The sequence below is a fragment of the Eublepharis macularius genome, chromosome 1 (genome assembly GCF_028583425.1).
Source record: "Eublepharis macularius isolate TG4126 chromosome 1, MPM_Emac_v1.0, whole genome shotgun sequence".
NCBI lineage: Eukaryota > Metazoa > Chordata > Lepidosauria > Squamata > Eublepharidae > Eublepharis > Eublepharis macularius.
In genome coordinates this window covers 137,310,429-137,333,075 of record NC_072790.1, presented here as the reverse complement: position 1 = coordinate 137,333,075, position 22,647 = coordinate 137,310,429, and the positions used below count along the sequence as shown (strand labels likewise).

At 41.0% G+C, this 22,647-nt stretch overlaps 1 protein-coding gene across 3 annotated transcripts in view; it reads left to right on the top strand.

Moving 5' to 3' along the window:
- The window catches only part of PRKN (parkin RBR E3 ubiquitin protein ligase), a 1,286,511-nt gene that overhangs the window by 450,985 nt on the left and 812,879 nt on the right, over positions 1-22,647 (top strand). For all 3 annotated transcript variants that reach the window (XM_054972198.1, XM_054972190.1, XM_054972207.1), the window contains one exon: positions 15,907-16,135. In XM_054972198.1, coding sequence (XP_054828173.1) covers positions 15,907-16,135 — 229 coding nt within the window. The remainder of the gene's footprint in view (positions 1-15,906; positions 16,136-22,647) is intronic.

The window sequence follows — 22,647 nt, the reverse complement described above, 5'->3', positions numbered from 1 at the left end:
GTGGCACTTTAAAGACCAACAAGATTTTCAGAGTGTAAGCTTTCAAGAATTAGAGCTCCCTTCTTCAGACATGAGTAGGAATGGAGATCCCTGAGCCTTTATATCCCAGCCAAAGATGGGTCAGATGTCACAAAGAAGGATATCAGAATGTAAAGTTACAATGTAGCTTGATTAGAGCAGAAATTTACATCTGTGGTGAGATAAGAATCCTCTGTTCAGGTGTGGGGGCCCATTGGTCCAAATTTGTGAATGAACTAAATTTCAGCAACTCACGTTGTAATCTCCCCTTGCAGTTTCTCTGTTTGAGGACAGCCACTTCTATGTCAGCAATGGAATCTCCTGGAAGATTAAGATGTTGTCCCACTGTTTTTTGAGTGTTATGATTTGTAATGGCAGATTTACGTCCATTTATTATTTTGTGTACCCTGACTTGGAGAGCCCAGGTGTGCCTGATCTTGTCAGATCGCAGAAGCTAAGCAGGGTTGGTCTTGGTTAGTAATTGGGTGTTAGACATCCAACAAAAACTAGGGTTGTAGAGGCAGGCAATGGCAAACCACCTCTGTTAGTCTCTTGCCATGAAAACCCCATCAGGGGTCACCATAAGTCAGCTATGACTTGAGGGCACTCTTCTCCATTCTTTTGTGTAGGAACTGACCTGTTTGTCAAATGTAGAGATTAGAAGAGCATCACACTTGATAGTGTATATAACATTGAAAGATGAACAAGTGAATGATCCTGATATGGTATAACTGATATTGTTAGGTCCAGCGACTGTGCTTTCGGAATTTATATAGGGACAGAGTTGGCATTTTGGTTTATTGCAGGATGTGGTCCCAGAGTTCACATCAGTGTTGGGAAGTACATTATTATGGCTGCAATGATAATATATGAAGGGTCCTCTGTTGTTGTCACCTATAAGAAACTGTTGATTATATTCATTATTATGGGAGTAAATAATGTTGGATTATTCTTATTTTATCAACAAAATGTCTCAATGGAACATTACAGTATATAAAAACATAGAAGGTTGCATGTTGTCTATTGAATGAACCCCTGATTCTTTAGGAATCACTTACTAGCAACAAAGCCCGTTGTGTGAAAAAATACAACGGACTCTAGAAAACTGTTGTTAGTCTTTTTTTTTTTTTCATGAAGCATAACAATCGGTCATTGCTGTTGAAAGATTTTGTTCTTCTGCTGTTAACTGCCTTTTTTGGACATGACATTGTTTATAAAAGTATACTAATGTGCCTGTCATATATGTACATGTATGTTGAGAGCAAGAGAGAAGAATAGAAGGGGGATCCCTAAGAAGGCCTTCTCAGACATAAGGCCTGTGCTATTCAATAAATCTTACTCCAAGAAAACTGCCTTCTGGATTGCAGCCAGGCTTCTTTAGAGAGGGGAGAATAAGCTCCACTTGATCCAGCAGGGACCCCTCCCAGGCAAGCACAGACAGGTATCCAAAGCTGCCAGGGCTTCTGCCTTATTCTCAATGACCCTCAGGTGAGGCATGGGGAGGAGTTCTTATGCCATAAATTTGGTGGGCCCCTTCCCAGCAATGTGCCTGCACGAAGATTAATTTGTATTCTGCTCTTCTTCCCCTTCGTGCCCTCCTGCTCTGGCCTGGGGGCTGCTGTGAAGTACCCACTTGCTACTGCAAGGAGGCCTGGTGAATTAACAGCCTGAGTGCTCCTTCTGGCAGCAAGTGGGCACTTCACAGCAGCCTGGAGGCCACAGCAGGAGGGTGCTGAAAGGAGGAGTGGGGAAGAGTGCTTAGGCATCCCGCCCCCCACCCGGCGGCAAGCAGGTGCTTCGCAGTGGCCTCAAGGCCAGAATCGTCAGCAATGTGCCTGCTCAAGGATAGAAGGTGAGTTGTCACCAGTACAGCTTGCCTTTTATATAGTAGGATAGTGTGTTTCAGATCACACAGGAAAACAGGACTTACTGATGATGAAGAACTTTTAGTATATAGTTTCTTTAAAATAATATTTGTAGAACACATTGCACACTAAAAAGTGCTATATAAATGATGAATACTAAATTAATGATAACAATCATGGAAACCATATTTTTACAGCATGGTGAATAACTGGATTATAACTGAATGTTAAGCATTTTGGCCGCAAACTCAACATGGACATGGGCATGCTTTGGCCTGTTGAAATCAAGTATGCTGAACTTTCCATCAACAGAGGGCCTTTGCCTTTAGAGGATAAATATGGTTTAGAGGATCCAAGCCCATTGTCAACTGTAATAAAAGGATTTTAAATGTCTTTTATATACCTATCCCACTTCAGACTCACCTGAGGGTTGTGCTTCAGCTGCAAAAAGCTATTGATTTTTGGCTTGGTAGTTTAGCTGATCCAGGTTGATCAGAAGATCAAAAAGTTCAAATAGATGGAGACTTGCCTTATTTTTTTTGCACATTGTATATTGTGTTCTTGTCTTTTTTTGTGAGAAGGTATTACACTTTTCAAAGGAGAAGTAGGGCAAGGAGAAGGTTTTTTCTCTTTTTAAATCTCTTCATTCCGCCACCCATATTTCCTGACTTCATCTACTTTAAGAGCTTCTCTGCAGAAACTCTCAAACACCTTCCAATTGTGTATCACTTGCTGGGTCAGGTGCTGTAGTGTTAAATTAGACACACTTTCAGATGTGAATCCTGATGGGATGGAGGTTGGGGGGGGGGTGCACATTCATTGAAAGTAGTCCTATATGGATAGATCGCATCTGCACTTGGATGCTCATACAGATAAATATTTTATTGATTGTACCATCTTTTAAAGTGTAGGGAGGCATTTTCTTTCACTAACAAGATGATCCCTTGTGGATGTTGTGCTTAAAGAAGACATGATTGATGAGATGCCATTTTCAAAGCCTACTTGTCTCCCCCTGTGATTCTTTAAATTGCAAAAGGGCATTTGTACTTGCAGTTTAGATGATTCTTTGGGGTGGCTGGACTTGTATAGTCCCTGTGTTATCCAAACAGGAGATCTCCTTAATTGGTTGGGGGAATTAGCATCAAAGAAGACAAGCAGGAGGGGGTAACTAGGAATCTCTATCAATGTTTACAGGGATTACTTCCCTAGAGAACTCTCAAATAAAACAGGCAGATGTTGAATCCGAAAGGTTTCTTTATTTAAAGAGAAATAAAATAAGGTAAGTGGTTGAGGGGAAGCAAAGCTGAGTGTGGATGAGATAAGTCCAGATTTCCTCTTGGGAAACCTCATTGTAATATGGCTCTCTGGTGTGTGGAAGGGCTGTCAGTCAATCAGCCGCTCTGACTCTGGTAATTTGCCAGACTCCTGCTGGGCTGGCATGCACTCTGGGCCAGGCAGTGCCTTGTGCTTATGTCATGAGGAAGGGGCATTTATGATACTACACCCATAAATTGTGCAATAGGGGTATAACTGCTAACACCTTATGGTGTGTATTTGCTAAGCACAGTTTCCCCATCCATATTAAATTGCAGTCTGAAAGCCTTCCTTCTGCCCAGCTGGGTTAGCTAAGAATGTGTTTGCACCTGTTCTGTTTTGTCTGCTACCCATGTTAACTTGCAGCACGATAGCAGTATTTATGTACAGCCACAGCTGTTTCTGGGTTTGGAGAGAGGTAGAATCACATGAAGCTGTTTTTAAAAATGAAAGCAAGTATACATAGTAAAAAAAAATCAAACTATAATAAAATGTCAGCCAAAACCAGGAAAGCTATAGATTGTACACAGGGCAAACACACCCCTGAAACGAGAGAACCCCCAGCAGAGTGAGTGGGCCTGTATAGGAAGAAGTGACCCTTAATGTTGACTAAATTTATTACTTCTGCCTGCTGTGTTGCAGACCTTATCACTAGGGGTGTGCACCCCCCCCCCCAAAGATTCGGGTTTCATGCTTCTGGTTTACCCAGAGCAGGAAAAATTTCGGGTAAACCCAAAACGGGTATTTAAGCAGATTCGGGTTTATTAGGGAAGATTCGGCCATTGTTTCCAATGGGAAACACTGCTCTTGGCTATCTGGGGGCCTGGGGGGCATTTTCTTCCCTAATTGCACCAAATTTTCAGGAGACCCTCTCCCAACTCTCCTCTCAAGGCCACCCAAATTTCAGGGAGGTTGGACTTGGGGGAGCAAGCTATGGCCATCCAAAGAAGGTCCCCCCAGTTGCTGCCTATCTCCATTGTTTCCTATGAGAAAAACCGTGGAGAAGGTTCCCAGGAGGCTGGGGGTGGCACTTTGGAAGCAAAATGCACCAAACCTTCAGGGAACTCTCTCCCAACCCTCCTCCAATGGCCTCCCAGGTTTCAGGGAGATTGGAATTGGTGGGGCCATATTATGGCCTCCCAAAAAGGTCCTCCCGGCTGCATTATTCCCTATGAGGACTAACTTCACACCAGAGGATCCAGAAAAAAAAATTGATTAAAAATACACAAATCCATATGAAGCGAGTGAGCAACTAGAAGTGAACAAATGAGCAGCCTCCCTCGATAGAGCCAAACTGATGAAAGAGATCAGCTTCACTCCAGAGAATCATCCATTGAATTTAGCACAAACTAAATGGGCAGTTCTGGGAGGCTGGGGGTGGCTTTTTGGATGCAAAAATCACCAAATCTTCAGGAGACCCTCTCCCAACCCTCCTCCCACAGCCTCTCAAGTTTCATTAAAAACATCACATCAATGTTTAATCACAATCTACAGTCCTAGATTAAATCAACCCCCACCATTTCACCAGAAAATCAAAAACACACCAAAAATACAACCAAAAACACACCAAAAATAATTTTCAAAGATTTTATTTCTCAGATTTCTGCTCCACCCTCCCCACAAGTGGGCTGAGGGTGGGTTACAGCATGCAACAACAGCATTAGTACAACGTTCATTACACCCTCATTTAACAGAACTGAAATGGCTCAACAGGAACTGCACCATAGTACACTTCCTTATTAACTGCCTTAACTAACCTTATTAAGCTGGCCCACTGAGTGAAGCACCTATTCACAAATGGAGTTTATTCTTAAGAACTAACTGCCTGCTTACTCTGAAAACTTGCTTTTTTGTGGCTCTGTTCCTGGAGATGGACACAGAAATGTCTTTTCAGGGCCCTATTTAGTTTTGTGGCACTACACTAGCAAACAGCTGAATTCCTCTTCAGGAATCAAGCTGGCCCTGAACCCCAAAGATCTATAGGGAAGCCTATAATGGGAAGCCTTCTTCTAAATGTGCCAGCTCTGGTTCCAAGGGAGCCAGAGATGGGCAGGAATACCCTAGTTAAAAGCACAAATGGACGGCCTATTTATCAACACTACTTGAGAACCTGAACTCTTGCTAATTCCTACAGAAGCCTATTAATCAAGAAGAAGAGGCCTTGGATCCCTAGCTAACAATTTAATTCAGAGGGCAAAAGTATACAGAGACCTACAACTACCCAAAAACTTTTAAAAACTTCTTTTTTAGAACACTCTAAGAAACATCCCCAAATATGCAAAAACACCCCTCTCCAGTCAACAGCACCCAGCAAAGCAATTCAGTAAAAGGGAAGCAAATGAATCAGTGGACACATAGAAGCAAAACTGCACCAAAGAAGCTCACACACCGCAAAGGCAGCACCAAATTCCTCACAGCAGCAGTAAAAGAAGTGTACTTCCTTCTCAGTTGCCTAGCAAAGCTGGATTAAAATGCAGCAACAGGAGAATCAAGGCACAGAACAAGGCCAAAGCACAGCCCCCTCTCTCCAGCACACACAGAGCAATGATTAAACAGAAGCAATATTTAAGAAGCATTAATCAAACAGAAGACTTACCCACAATTTCCCCCTCCTTCAAGCCACCAAGACTAGAGAATGAACCACCACCCTCTCCTCCCAAATAGAAAAAAAATGTGAGTCAGTGACTCTCAAACCTGTTTCAGACAGTCCAGTCTAGGTCCACTAGGGTAGTCCAGTAAAATCCAGTTGGTCCAGCAGCAGAAGCAGCAGCAGCAGGTCACTCAGCAGCAGAAGCAGTCACTCAGCGGCAGCACAGCCAGCCCAGAGAGAGGCAAGCACATGGCTTAAGCAGGGCAAGCTTGCCAATTTATGGCTAAATTTGCACAAGCCCCCAATTCAAACCAGCCACTCACTGCAGCAGCATTTTAAAAAAATTAAAAAAAATGTCCTCCCAGAGAATCACAATGTACTCCCGGAGAATCACCAATTGGGAAATGAATAGCTGCTGGCTGCTGAAGTGATTGGCTTGTCATGTCAGCCAATCTCAAGTCCCTTCCCTGATGCCCCCCTCTCCCCCTCCCTCTCCTGACCACAGGGGAGGGAAGAAGGAACGGAAGAGCCGTTTAAAGCCTTTTCCTTGCCGCGGCAAGGGGAAAAGGCTACAAAGAGCAACCTGAAGCAACCCCAATCGCTTTGAGTTGCTCTGCTTTGGGTTTCCCGAATCAGGGCACCTCTGCTGGGACCGATTCGGGAAACACAGATCAACTCGAATAAGGGTTGATCTGTGTTTGCTTCGGGTTGCTGAAACCTGAAGTGCACATCCCTACTTATTACATATCTCCCCTCCATTTTTAAAAAAAATTCATACAGGCTAACTCCATGTTTCATCTTATCAGCATTGATATGGGAACATTGTGATTGCTTAGGAGACTGCTTCTTCTCCCTTGCTGGGGTCAAAATAACTGAAGAGTGGAGGGTCTCCTGGTCCATCCTCCTAGCAAAGTACTACCCTAAAATAGCTTTGGTCTGTTTAACAAGTGAGGATGGGAAAGGGTCTCTGTTTCCAAACCTCATTAACACAGAGAAACACGGCTCAGTGAAACACTCCAAATATTTATTGAACAGCCTTAGGAATGGAGTGCAGAATAGAATTATCAGCATTCTCATTCTGGCAGGGTTTATCTGTCTTTGAAAGCTGTTTAAGGCGGGTCAGTGTTTATCTGTCTTTGAAAGCTGGATCAAGGTGGGTCGATGCTGCAGCATTTGACACGGTCAATTGTGACCTGTTGATCCACCGCCTTGCCAATGTGGGGATTCTAGGGACGACCCTGCAGTGGTTTGTCCCTTTTCTCCACGGTAGGGGACAGAGGATTGCACTAGGGGAGAAGTTGTCATCCCACCACCCATTGGTGTGTGGTGTCCCTCAAGGGGCAATACTCTCCCCCTTGCTGTTTAATGTATATATGTGCCCCCTTGCCCAGCTGGTACGGAGTTTCGGACTTGGGTGCCATCAATATGCAAATGACACCCAACTGTATTTGATGATGGATGGCCGGTCCAACTCTGCCCCAGATGTCCTAGAACGTGCCTTCCAAGCTGTGACTGGATAGTTGAAGCAGAGTTGGCTGAGACTGAATCCCTTGAAGATGGAGGTCCTGCATGTGGGTCTAGGGTCCATGGGTGCAGGACTCCGGCTCCCTGCTCTCGATGGAGCGCCACTTATGCCGGTGTCGAGAGTGAGCAGCCTGGGGGTGGTCCTGGATGCTTCCCTGTATGTGGAGGCACAGGTTGCAGCGATTGTTCGATTCTCATTTTTCTACCTAAGACAGGCTCGACAACTTGTCCCTTACTTTCCAACTCATGACCTTACGACAGTGATCCAGGCAACAGTCACCTCCGGATTAGACTCCTGTAACTCGCTCTACGCAGGGCTTCCCTTTGGCTTGATCCGGAAACTGCAGTGGTTCAAAATGCAGCTGCACAAGTGGTTGCCAGAGCTCCAATCATGGCACATATAACACCCATCCTCCATCAGCTGGACTGGTTACCAGTTCAGTACTGGGACCGCTTCAAGGTTCTGGTGTTGACCTACAAAGCCCTATGTGGACTGGGCCCAGCATACCTTTGGGACCTCCTCTTCCCATATGTTCCCCGGAGGTTGCTTCGATCAGCTAATAAGCAGTTGCTGATGGTCCCTGGCCCCAGGGAGGTCCGTCTGGCCTCTACCAGAGCCAGGGCCTTTTCAGTCCTGGCTCCAACCTGGTGGAGCTCTCTGAGGAAACTAGGGCCAGGCAGGATTTGTTATCTTTCTGCTGGGCCTGCAAGATGGAGATGTTCCACCAGGCATTTGGTGGGGGCTAGGCTGTCTTCTCGCTGGCCATACCACTGAAGACCATCCACCACCCATGCAGGAGCTCATAAGTGTGGCGCAGGCCATGATGTGAGAGCCAAGCCCTGCACCTAAAATGCTGTATTTTAATATTTATATCCGCCAATTGAGAAATTTTATTGTATATGGAATAGTGTTTTAATGTTTATTTATAACATTTTTATTGTTTTTAAACTGCATGTTACAAATTGAAGTCATAAGAATGGCCAGCAGCAGAAGTAGGTGGAGTGGACTGCATAGTGCTCACCCAGAAATGTTGCTTTACACTAGAGATGGGCACGAACCAGGGAAAAACCAAAACCGTGCAGTTTGTGGTTTGTTGCATTTCATGAACCACGAACTTTCATAAACCTGCCTGGTTCGCGAATCAGTTCATTTGGTTTGTGAAAATGTCACATCCAGGTCAGCAAATTGTTACTTTTGGGTCAGCAGAAGGCCACTTCCAGGTCAGCAAAAGGTATGCAGGAACTCCATCCCCTGTTGCCTAGGAAACTGATTGATGGGCGCCAGGCTGTCTGCAGTGACGAACCAAAAAATGAACCAAATGAACCAGCCTAAAGTTCATGGTGGTTCATCAGAAATGGGCTCTGATGAACCGCCGGTTCGCGAACCACAAACCGACCCAGTTCATCATGAACTTTGGTTCATATTTCGGTTCATGCTCATCTCTACTTTACACCATTCAATGGGGCAAATGCAGTTTTATTGCACTGTTGGTTGTATATATTAAACTGATCTTATTGCATTTTGTCTTGAGTTCTACAAGCAAGCTGGACTATAAATGAAGTATATATATGATGAAAGCTTAACTGTAAAACACATTTATGGGCCACAAGCCCCTCCCTCACTTTTACAGTCTTATGCTTTGTCTACTGTGTAATAGACACTGTGACTGTTAAATAAATATGCAGTACTCACATATTTTTGGAGAATGGGAAGTGACATGGCAGACATTTGGAACAGTCAGACTTTGAGGAATGGAAACCCCCTTACTTGTATTTGGTACATGGTTGCACCTCAGCTGGAAGAATGGAGTAGAAATTTGTTTATATCCTGAGATGTGAGTGCCTCTAATGATTCTGTGGGAACAAGTGAGCTCTTCCTATATGTGTGATGAACTTTAGCTGTTTCTTTACAGTGCTATCTTTTCACAGAAGTCCATACATGTGTGCTGTATCAAGTTGCCTGTGGGTGGTAGGCTGCCAGCTCCAGGGTATGAAATTCCTGGAGATTGGGGGGGGGGTGGAGCCTGCAGAGGGAGGGATTTGAGGAAGAGGGAGACTTCACTGGGGTATAATGCCATATACTCCAGGTGTACTGATATCTATGGCCTGGAGATCAGTTGTAATTCCAGGATATCTCCAACCACCATATGGAGGTTGGCAACCCTAGTGGGGGCATGACTTTGAAGTGATGTTATTGCATTACCAGTGACACTCTAGCATTCAGCCAAAACTCTGTGATTTAACTCCATCTGGCCTGGCCATCCTGATCCTCTAATATTGTATGACATGAAATCAGAGCTCCATTTTATGGACCATCATTTGAGATATGGACTTCATAGTAAGGGTTTGTAAAGGTTTTTTTGTGGGGTGTGTGCTCTGTGTTGTATTTGTATGATCTGTTGTAACTGTGTAGGCACAGCAGGAGAAAAGGTATGGGGCAGTTATTTTTGTCTCTCTTTTAACTTCAGCAAGAATAATTTTCATCACTTCTTTTGTGGATAAACGTGGTGCCACGGTGGAATGAAATGAAATCCATATGCTTACTTCTCTCACACATGAACCCCGAGGATGCCAAATTCTGGCTCTTTTGCTGGCAAAATTCTACTGGGATATTATAGAGAAATGATGCTAATACAGTTATTAATGCCAGTGTATTTTCTACTGTACTGTTAGCCTGGATTATCTGGACTAGCAAAAAAAAAAAAAGAGGAAAGAGTGGGACTCTTCCTAGTTTTGAGATATTCATTTGCCTACATCATCCTCTTAATTATTGAGAGACTTACATGCTTTTTAAAGGCTTGTATTCTTTCATTGGTGATGCATTTTCTTTCTGAGGAACTCTAATGGCAAGCTACATAATAATAAGCACATTTTAGTTCAAAAAAGTAATGAATCATTTCCACTCTTGGATACTGCATATTTTTTTTTTAAATGTATTTTTTATTATTTTCTAACCAATATTTAAAATAAATGGAAATACAGATCAGGGAGAAATGGTGTAATGGGAAATCTCATGCAAATATGCTGACACATTTCTTAGAGTTTTATGGCACGGTTTTGTTTTGTTAATAATACTCAGTTAGGCTGCAGTTCTTTTCTTTAATATGCATTTCAGTTGTAGAATGTGGCAATCTTAACAATAAATTGGTCATTGTCATGTTGGCCCCCAGATAAATGTTGAATTGTATAAATGGTGTAATTTATTGCAGCTTCTTTTATAACAAAAATGAAAAGTAGTAATGTAGAAAGAGAATTTGGACTAGGTAGGGATGTTCTACACAATGTTGCAAAAATAGACTGGATTTATTTAGTGCTAGGATTCTAATTCTGGAAGAGCCTCTTTATAATTTGTGTAATTAGGCCCAAGTCTTCCATTAAAACATTGTAAAGTAACCCAGGAAACCCATAAAGAGACATTGGCTTAATTTGGGCCTTTGCATTGGATCAGGGATTTTACACTAATGGATTCTGATATCAGATAAGGTGTTAGGTTTGCTTCATTATTTCAGTTATTGAACTATTTTTCTTTCCCTCAAGGTATTCTCAAGCAATGAAGTCAAATTGCTGTATAGTAACCAAGTATATAAATAGTTCTATTATATGTGATTGCCTATTTTGAGCAGAATAATATACTATGTATTCTTTCCTAATAATGCTATCTGTCCTTTCTTAAGCTGAGGATAGAGAAGGATGGATTAATACACACACACACTTCATTTCTTATCTCTCACTAGTAACAAAGTCTGTTGTGGGAAAAAATACAGTGGGCTGTAGAAAGGGGCAGGCGGGCATTACATCCTGCTCTCTGCCTGATTCTGGCCTGGTGAAGGGGCAGCGGGCATTGCCTCCTGCTCCCCGCCTGATCCCAGCTGGGTGAAGGGGGGGAGGGCATTGCCTCCTGCTCCACACCTGATCCTGGCTGGATGAAGGTGGGGGTGGGCATTGCCACCTGCTCCTGCTCCAGGAGCAATAGAACAATTAGAAAAAGCACAGTTACCTATGGCACAGTTTAACAAAAGAATTTAAAGCTATAGAATAGCTAAGGGCAGATAAAAGCATCATCATAAAACCACTGGTTAAAGGGAGAGCAATTGTTATTTTAAATACTGAGGATTACTTAAAAGAAGTTACTGAACAATTGAAAGTGACCACCAGTTACCAACCTATTACAACCCATTAGCCTGTATTCAAAGACTTATCAAAATAGTCTTTGATGAGGCTTTGAGGAATAATGATATAAGCCAGAAAATTAATATAGCTTTAATTAATCCATACCCTAGGACCCCAGTATTCTGTACTGCCCCTAAGATTCACAAGGAGAAATACCCCCCACCTGGGAGACCTATTATATCTGGGTCAAATTCTGTACTTGAACCTTTGGCTTGCTACTTTGACAGTTTTCTTCAGACTCCTGTACAAGATTCTCCCACATATATAAAGGACACCATGTCCTTTATTCCTATAATAGAAGATCTGAGCATACTCAAATCGGCTTATTTGATGCCTTGGATGTACATTCACTATACACATCCATTCCACATGATGGGGCAGGATGAGTGGTGGAAGCAGTTTTATTAAATAGAGAGAATCAACATCCTTCCACCCCTTTTTTGTTAGATTTATTAGACATTGTCATGGGAAAAAAATATTTCAAGTTTAGAGACCAATACTGCTATCAGGTCAAGGGGGTAGCGATGGAGTGTTCCACTGCCCCCAGCATCACTAACCTGTATATGTCCCAGCTAGAACATTATATATTGAACACAAATGAAAATCCCTATTATGGTGATATTATAATGTTGAAAAGATTTATTGATGATGTCTTCCTTATACTAAAAAATTCAGATCGTGTTGGCAGTATTGTACAGTGGTTAGACACCACAGATGATAATATTAAGTTCACGTGGGAAGGTAGCTTGACACATCAATTTTCTGGACGTGACATTGTGTAAGGATTTTGAAGGTAAAATTGGTATATGTTCGTTTAGGAAACCCACAGATAGAGGATCCTATTTACATTATTCTTCATTCCATCCAGCATTTCTGTGTAGAAACATCCCCATAGGCCAGTATCTAAGAGTGGTGAGAAATTCTATGAACAATAGAGAATTTGAAATAGGTAGTAGACTTTTAAGTAGAATCTTTTTAATATGGGGTTACCCAGAAAACGTAGTTGAATCAGATATAAAGCTTTAATTCCCCAAAGATTGTTACTTATACCTAAAACTAAAGAATCCAGTAGGTCCTTAAGGTGGGCAATAGACTACACCCCATTGTCAAATAAAATCAGTAATATCATTGTGAAATACTGGCATATAGTTAGTGATTTAATGGGATGTGAAAACAATAATAGGCTATAGATGGACAAAAAATCTGAAGAATATGTTAGTGCACTCCTCCTTTCAAGAACTTAGGAAGGCAACTATACAACCTACTGGTCACCACCCTTGCAGAAATTGTAATGTGTGCAAATTTTCTATCAGAGCATCATCTATTTTGAATCCTAAAACCCACAGACCTACTTATGATTCTTCCTTTTCTACATGTACTACTACCCATGTTGTATATGTAATATTATGTATTTGTGGAATATTGTATGTGGGCAGAAGATCTAGACCTCTAAAGGTTAGAATCCAAGAACACAGATCAAGAATTAAAAATAAGGTCTTGTATGCCCCATTAACTTCCCATTTCATAGCATGCCATCCTAACAGCAGTGATTTTCAATTTTCTGTGGTAGACCCTTTTTGCACTTATGGTTTAAACTGCCATTTATGAGCATTTGCCCCAATAGCAGTGGCTTCGGCATTGCACCCGTTCATTTCACACTGTCCACTGCAGTTTCGATTTGGCGTCTGTGCTTTATTTCAAACCCACTTTGAAGCCTTGGTGCAGTTTCAGGTTTTTGGGGCTTTGCAATTCATGTCACATTTTTTTTAAAAAAATTTGAGCATGTGTAGTAACATTGCAGTGTTGGAACCCATCCCCCCTTTTTGCTGATTGGGCTGTCCCCTGCCCACTGGAGAGGCAATTGGTGGCAGAGTTCTGGGGGAAAACATGTACCTCTCTCATTTATTTATTTATTTTAAATCAAGCCAGGAAAGGGTTAAAATGCTGCCAATTCATTGCCTCCCGGCAAGCTGAGGCTTTGTTTCCAAAGGGCTGTGGAAAATGCTTGTTTTTTTTTTCTCTTTGGCAAAGCCTGAAACATACCTGGGAGGGAGGGAAAAGCAGCCATTTTATCCTTTCCTGGCTTTTAAAGCCAGGAATAAAGTGCAGTAATATTACAATGATGCAAAGTTGCAACCCATTCTTGTCTTAAAAAAAAAAAAGTGTGTGTGTGCATACCCTAAGGGAGGAAGGAGAAAGCAGCTACTTAACCCTTTCCTTGCTTTTAAAGCCAGCAGGGAATTAACAGCAAGCTTAGGAATTGTTCCTGGCTTTGGGGAAAAAAATAAAAGTGTGGAGGAAGGAAACCAACGGAGAAGCAGCCTTATGACCCTCACCTCACTTTACTAAAAAAAATGGTGGACAAGGAGTTCAGAGAGCTGTGGAGAGTGGGAGTGGTTAATTCTGCACAAACCAATCCACTCCCAAGGAAAAGGAGAGGGGAGGGGGAGAGAAGCAAAAAGGGGGCAAAAGTGTTCACATTAGCAAAATGTGGGCCAGCTGCCAGTCAACAGCAGACTTAAAAAAACATCACAGTGTGTCTGCAGGGGGAAAAATCGGGGATACAGTGGACAAAAAGTGGGACTGCATCCCATGACTGCTTTGAAAGTGTGAAAACCTTGCAAACATGGGATGTGGAACAGGTACAAACATGCTCTAAAAACCAGGTGCGAAACGTACCGTAGATGTGATTAACTCCGCCCATGAAACAGATATACAACGTAAATTATTACAAAGAGAAGCAGAATGGATTTTTAGATTAAATTCACTAATACCAAACGGTCTGAACAATGAGATTGAATATTCTTGTTTCTTATAACTGCTTGTAGAAATCTAGAAAAGAAGCCTTGTCTCTTTAAATTCAGCATGCCCTTCCTTTGCTTGAAAGTTTATAATGAGTTCAACATAGAACACCCCCCCCCCCCACACACACACAGATATGATCCGTCTGAAGTTTTGCCAATTTGGTGACATGAGACTGTATGCTTGAAGTTCTGCACGCAAGTAAATTGTATATATTGTAAGAAAATACAAATATTTATTAAGCAGATATCTTTTATGATGTACATACCATATTTTATTACAGTTCACATAAGGAATGATGAGCCTTTGAAAAAGTTTGGATTACAATATGGGATAGTGGTTATGCTGGCAATGCCCATGAGGCTCCACCCTACAGCAGAAGGACAGTAGTCTGCGATAGGATTATCATTCCTCTTGAAGAAGTCACTCTTGACTGTTGAATAATTACCTGGAATAAGAAGGAACCACAATTACAATAATGAAGAAATGAATGAATATCACTTACCTCACTGATTATCTTTAAGGACATTTTTCACCAATTGGATCTTTGGACTTTGTGCCAAATAGGAATAGCATACTCTTAAATATGCATTATATTTATTGTTATGACAGGAAAGGTTCCTGTATAGTATAAATATTTATTGTAGTATTTATTCATATTTATATATCACTATAGCACTGTGCACTTTAAGAAAAAGAAAAATACGAAGAAAAATTATAATATGGAGTACGCATGCGCAGAAACCCCAGCAAGTAAGTGCCTGGTCCCTCCCTCCAACCAGGAGGATATAGGGATCTGGCAACCTAATTACAAGTTACTCCGTATCCTGACCTAATTATATTTTTACAAGTGTTTTCTAAAATCTCTCACATTTGAAGTAAGAATGGTCAGAATAGGTAAGGTTCTATCATTGTATAAGTTAATGTGACATTTGGTTGCAAATCTGAAGATTTTCTGTCAAGGGGATCTCTGATACATGTATTTTCTTGATGTGGAAGACTTATGCCATCCGAAAAAGAGTTACAACTTTCTTAGTGGACTTAGAAAGGTAAAGGGTTGCCAACTCCAGACTGGGAAATTCCTGCAGATTAGGGGTGGAGCCTCAGGATGGTGAAGTTTATGGGGAGTAGAGATCTCAGCAAGGATGTAATGCCGTCCTCCAGAGGAGCCGTTTTCTGTAGTCTGGTTAAATTTTGCAGATCCACCAAAGGTAAATCTTTCCTATGATGATAAATAAACATGGCCTTAATACTGTGAAAGAAATCCTATTATCATTCAATTCCCAATGATCATTGTGAAATATTTAATCTCAGAAAAAGTGCTTATTTTGTACCATTGAAAAAAAATCTATCTTTATTAATAATGTATCAGCAATCTTACCCATTTTACAAAACATCATTTAGAGTCACTGTTGACTCTGCTCTGATATTTTCTTGTCAGTTTTCTGAAATGTCTAAACATTAGTGTCCCCAAAGCAAATGTAAGTAATACTAACTTCAGAGCTCTATACTACTTATTCTTCCTTAAATTCCATTTAAGACTGGAAGTGATTTGATAGATACAAAAGCTTTCCTTTTATTCCACAATGTATTATTTATAAGAGTTTTATCCTTGATTTTCAGAGCTGTGACTTGGCCCAACAGAGCATTGTTCATATTGTTCAAAATCCAAGGAACCAGGATGAGACTGAAAATGAAAATATCTCTGGTTTTCCAAGAAGCCGTGGGAGAGAAGACGAAAGCCTCACTCGTGTGGATCTGAATACTGATCTTATGCCTTCTAATTCAGCTGGACTTGCTGTGATTTTGGACACTGTGAACAACAGCATGCCTCCTCTGTCTGACAATTCAGGTAAACTGCTGAACTGGTGCACCTCCGAACATAGTCCCCTCCCCCTTTTAGGGCAATAGTGCAGTCTTCTGTGCAGCTTTCTGGTGAGACATGTAAAATAATCAGAGGCTTGGTGCAGTTTTCCAGGTTCCAGTATCAGGATAATATCCAGTCTGCTCATGTGGTGACAATTCTGAGGTTGCTTGATAGGGTTATAGACATTTTATAGTACAGAAACGCCATTTGGGGAGTAAGTAAAACTTACAAAGTAGTCAGTCATACTGATGAATGGCTTTCAGTGCAATCTTATGCACTCTTTATAGAATTGTGTTGGTTGCCTTAATGTAATGCTGTCTGTCAGATTATCGCCAGAAACTCTGTGCCTTTTAAACAATAACTATTTATTATAACCTCTTGGACACACATCCACTTGGATATACACCTTAATGTGGTGAGGGGTTTGAGTATGTCAGTGAAGCTGAGAGCAACACCGTCAGGAGTGCAGAAATCATCAAGAGTCTAAATGCCTAGAAGAGTGACTCAAGGTGGAATGGTCAAGACTGAGACACCAGACTGAGATGCACCCACCCCCTTCATGAAACAACAGTCACATCAGCAGAAGAGAATTGACTGTTCCAGTGGTGAGGGGAATGGAGGAATTCTTGAAGTCTAGCTACTGAGCAGCAGCAGTAGTGGAATGTGACACTGGTGGAGAATCTCTCACAGAAAACGGCAGAAACACCTCAGATGACTTTGGTTAGTACTGTGCAGAAGAAGGCAATGGTAAACCATTCCTGTTCATCTCTTACCTTAAAACCCTATGATGAGAAAATCTAAAATGAAAGAAGATATAGTGCTGAAAGACAGGTCCCCCTGGTTGGATGACACTCAATTGGCTACTGAGAAAGAGCATAGTACAAGTACGAATGCTTAATTATGGGATGGGATTAAAGCCAAAAGAATGTCCAGTTACTGATGTGTATTGATAAAAAGGAATGTCCAAAGCTGTGTGACACATATAATAGGAATATGGAATATGAGAATTATGAAGCCAGGTAAGCTAGAAATTGTAAAATGAGAAATAGAATGTTTAAACACTGCAGTTCTGGACGTGAATGAGCTAATGTGGACTGGATTGGGACATTTTCAGTCAAAAAATTACAAAGTGTTTTACTGTGGAAATGACGAATTCAAAAAAAAATGGTGTGAGGAAAGATGTACCACAAGCAGTCAAGAGCTATAACTCAAAGTCTGATTGATTAATATCAATCAGATTTCATGGAAGGCCTATTAACATAACCATCATTCAAGTTTATGCCTCAACCACACATGCTGGGAAGGAAGAAATCAAAAACTTTTATGCAAGCGGCCAAGAAGAAATTGATCATATGCTTGAACAAGATATGCTCATAATCATAGGTGACTGGAATGCAAAAATGTAGGAAACTAACCAGAATGAAACATTGTCAGAAAAATTGCACTACAATCACACAATAAAAGCAAGAGAGCCAGCAACTTGTTCATTGCTAACACATGCTTCAAGTAACCAAATAGACTATTGTACATGGGGAAATCACTGGGTGGCCAATATAGGAACCAAATAGATTACATAATTGGAAGCAGAAAGTGGAGAAGCTCTATTTCCTCTAAAACAAGACCAGGAGCTGATTGTGATACAGATCATGAATTCTTAATATCAAATATTATAATAAAGCTGAAGAGAAACTCTAAAGAATCATAGTTCCAAAATATAATCTACATAATATCCCTGAAGAATGTAAAGACTAAAGACCATGTAAAGAACAGATTTGCATTACTAAGTATAATTGATCATGAACCAGAAGAGCTATGAGCTGAAATCAGAGATATTATCAAGGAAGAATGTGCAAAGACTATTCCTGTAGCCAAGAGAAAGGAGAAACCCTGATGGATGACTGATGAAACTCTTAAAATTTCTAAAGACAGACAAGAAGCAAAAGCAAAGGGGACAGAAATAGTATCAGAACTCTAAATTCAACTTTACAATAATATGCACACAGAGACAAAGAAATCTATTATAATAACCAGTGCAAAAAAAAAATCTTCCCCAGATTTCTGTGTGAGTTATTTATTTTAAATTGGCATTCTAGAATATCATTATATTGCTATACCATTGTAACTATAGGTGTAGCAGGTTCTCTGAATTCTTGGCTTTCATTTTTAAGAAGTGTCCAGCCCCTTCTCTTGCATAGATATAAATGAGAGGGCATATCTTTGCAAGGAAAGGGGCTAGAGACTTGTGTTTGTTTTTTTAAAAAGGAATGCTGAGAATTCAGAGAACCTGATACATCTGTTGTTACAATAGAACATCAATGTAATGGTATTCTAGGGCTTTTATTTTTTAAAAATGCAAAAGTCCTGGTGGCTCAGGGGAGAGGATGGTGTCTTTTGGGAAAATGGGGTAGAGAAATGTGCCATATGGAAGTCTGGTTGCTGCTTTGCTTTATCTGCAACTGCACCAGCAACAGGGAAACCACCCATGTGATAGTTTCGAATATGAAGTTCACTCCTTATTCATCTTCCAATCTTGCCACCTAATGATGGTCATGTTAACCAGGTGTCAGAATAAATATTAGAAACCAATTTCTAATTTCTACTTAAGAGAAATAGATTTGCTATCGGTAAGTACTGAAACTTCTATCCACTTCCTTGTTTATTTACAGGATTTCCTTCACTCTTTTGTTATAGTTGATTCTGAAATGCTCTGAGCACTTCAGAAACATTATTCAGTGCTAAAGAAGGTGAATTCTGCAGCCATGGCAAGCTATCTTTTAAGAATATTGCAAAATATGTATACAGCATAATGGCAATCAAACGACTGAAGTATCTTTAGAAAATTTTACAAGACATGTAGAAAGTGTACAAATCATGAGAACCTCAAACTTCAACAACTGATTTGATCAACCTCATGCTGCCAACTAATGATGAATGAGTGCAGTTTAGGAACAAATTAGTGCCTCACTTAATGATCCACATATCACATTCTGAATGCATAATGAGGCAAGAAGGGTGCCTCATTGTTTCGTTCTGATCAGTTTGCACAGACCATCTCAGACAGGGATTATCTTTTTAAAGCTGTATGATATGCAGCCTGTAGTGTCCTTTCATTCCTGTCTCCATACAGCATATACCTGTATTCAGTATTTGACTGGGAGAGGGGAGGATGGCCCTCATATTTGTTTAGCCTTGCCATGGTGCATTAGGATTTCATTCTGCTGCAGTTTTTTTTTAAATTCCTCATCTATAACAAGGGCTATTTTGACTATGTATATCTGAGTAAGAAACCCAATGGAAGAATTGCGGCACAGCACACATGAGTGACTACCATCTTCCCAACAAGTTCAATTTATGATTTAGCTCATCTCCATCTTTGTTGTCATGAATCAGACAGCTTACCTGAATAAAATTTCTGCCTTACTTGTAGTTAATGACAAGTAGTTTCTGGTGGTATATTATCTTTTACTTGTTCTTCCAAGAGTCTTTCTACATGAGACCTCTTACTTGAGGACACTCAAGAGAAGGGAGATGCAATGTTAGCTGGGAAATGTAGGGGAAATGTAGGAGTATAAAAGAGAGTCAAAGACTTCATCAGTTTTACCTCTCTACAAAAAGCCGGAGATTGCGCCTTGGAATGTTTGTTTGTTTCTTCTTTCCCTCCCAGACTGGAAGGTGAAATTAACATAGCCTTTGGGGAGAAGGGGAAATTAACAAACCCTCCTATTGATCTCCAGCTCCTTGTAGAGAGGTGAAACTGATGAAGCCTTTGACTCTGTCCTTTAAAGTCCTACGTTTCCCAGCTAACATTCCATCTCTCTTCACTTGAGCATCCTTGAATAAGAGGTCTCGTGTAGAGAGACTCCAAGTTTCACTAAGATTAAGCAGAGACTATGACATTTTTAAAAAATACTGTGATGATTATGTAAGCACAACCATCTGTATGAGTAATAATTGTGATATCTGATTTCGGTGTTCTTTAAGATAGTTTAATGGAGAAAGATGCGAAAGTGCCATTGACTAGAAATTTAGGTTAGTCATTTTCCCTTAAAACTGATAATATCTTATGCAGTTTCACTGGGTGGAAGAGGAAGGAAATTCTTATTTCTGTGTGTCTTCTAAATGTAAAGAGGCATGTGCCTCCATTTTAACTTTTTTCAATGTCTGCTGATGCAGTCAATAACAGCTGCAGTGATGAACATTTGTGCATGTGTTCATTTTGAGCTGAGTTACCACACTGTTTTTTGTCCTCTATGCCATGAGCTGGGCTCAGAGGGAAAATGGAAAATCTAAAATTGTGCCTTAGTGCAGTGCAGAACCAAATATGTTCTACTCCTTTTGCTTTGTTATTTTATATGAAACTGCCATAGTAATTTACACCATTTGTGACTTTTCTTAATGCCATCTGACTGTATCCAAACTCCTGTGATAAAAGGAGTTTGTTGAAGCAGATCTTTCAAGCTACTACTGGACTAATGGGGACCCTCCTGAGATAAATATTGTGTATCCCAGGGGAGCAAATGAAGATCAGGTAAAGTCATTTCTATGAACACATTGAAGCTCCCTTATACTGAATCATACCACTGGTCTCTCAAGGTCAGAATTGTCTACCCTAACTGGCAGCAACTGTCCAAGAACTCACCTACTATCTGATAGTTTTAAATGGAGATGCCAGGGATTGAACTGGGACTTTTTGCAGGCAAAGCAGATAATCTGTCAGTGCACTGTGACCTTGTGCACTTGTGCACTTGTGATGTGTGAGCTCACTTCAGATATGAAAGAGGATGCTTTTCAAGTTAGAAAAAAAATGAAGGAATGTTTGTTCCTAATAAGGGGCTACACTCAAAGACAGAGGAAATGTATTGGTTGAATTAACCCTCTTGGAGTTTCTGTGACTATGTTCATCTGAAGCATGTTTTACTGCCTCAGATGACATTCTTGCATTGTTGAAACACCATCCAGGACTTCCCATTTAGGTATACCTTCTGTGTTATGGGCTGCTGAAACATGTGAAAAAGAACTTGGGGCAAGGGCTGTTATCGGAATGGCCTCTGGCCTCTGAGCATGTCCAAAATGCAAACCAATACCAGTGGGGTTAACATATGCACAGGAATCTTTCTTCCTATATATACCAAGGTCGTATGGAGGTGCTCCTTCCTCACAACTAGGGGGAAAACAACTTAATAGGAAAGGGACATCTCTTGACTCTCCTGTGTTACAACAAGATCTAAAGGGGGATAACATTACCTGAACAGCCACAAAGAATCACTGATACAATCCACTGAATGATGGTGTGGTGGAATAGACCAATTGACCAATGAGCACTGCCCGTTCTTGCCCTCTGAGATGCCTGGTATGTGCCACTCACATAGTGTCCCCCCCCAACCCTCAGAGGGGCTTCCAATCTTTCTCTCTTGCACCCACTGCCACCACTTAGCTTTTGAGGGAATTTCATATCGGGAGGGCCAAGACTCCCTCTCCTCTGGGCAGGCTTACCATTCTGAGCCCTGTCTTGTGCCCAGTCTCTGTTACCCACCACTTGATTATTACAGGAACCACCCCCTTCTCATGGCACATATTTTAGGTAGCATGGTTGAGCAGGGAAAGTCTATGCGGTATGACATCATTTCAGACATAACGTAGAAGCGACAGATTGTGTTCAGGGTGAGTTGATAAAAATTGGCCCCAAACACTAGATTGGAGGTCAATTTTTATTAAATTGAGCCCATGAGTGACCTGTCGCTTCCACATTGCACAGGGTATAAAGTTGCAACATTGACACATTAAAAACAAACAAAGAAACAAACAAACCTTGCAAGTTTCCTAAGCCTATCAGTTGCAATATAGCAAAGAGAAATTTTAAGAATGGACTAAAAAGTGTGCTGTAATAATAACATAACATTGGATTTATATACCGCCCTTCAGGACAACTTAATGCCCACTCAGAGCAGTTTACAAAGTGTGTTATTGTTATCCACACAACAATCACCCTGTGAGGTGGATGGGGCTGAGAGAGCTCCGGAAGAACTATGACCAACACAAGGCTTCAAGCAGAGGAGTGGGGTATCAAACTCGGCTCTCCAGATTAAAGTCCTGCCGCTTTTAACCACTGCACCAAACTGGCTTGTATGTGCACACAAACCTCAGTAGTAAGAAGTTAATCCCTTTTTAACTTTTTTAAACAACAACATTGCAATATTGGTGCATTAATTTAAAAAAACCAAAAAAAACCCTCTTTGCAAGTTTCCTCAGCCTATCACCTGAAGAAACTGGTCTGTCTTTCACTGATCAACTGACGAAACTGACAAGTCCTCAGCCATCAACTGACAAAGCAGAAAGCCCACAGCAGAAACAGGACATTTTTCTCGTGCAAAAAAATAAATAAACAGACACCACTTTGGTTTGACTCCCTCAAGTGTATAATTACAGAAGCCCAAAGCAGATCCAATCTTTGTGGACCAAATACTCAGAAAACCTGGTATGAATGTGCATGTGGAAAA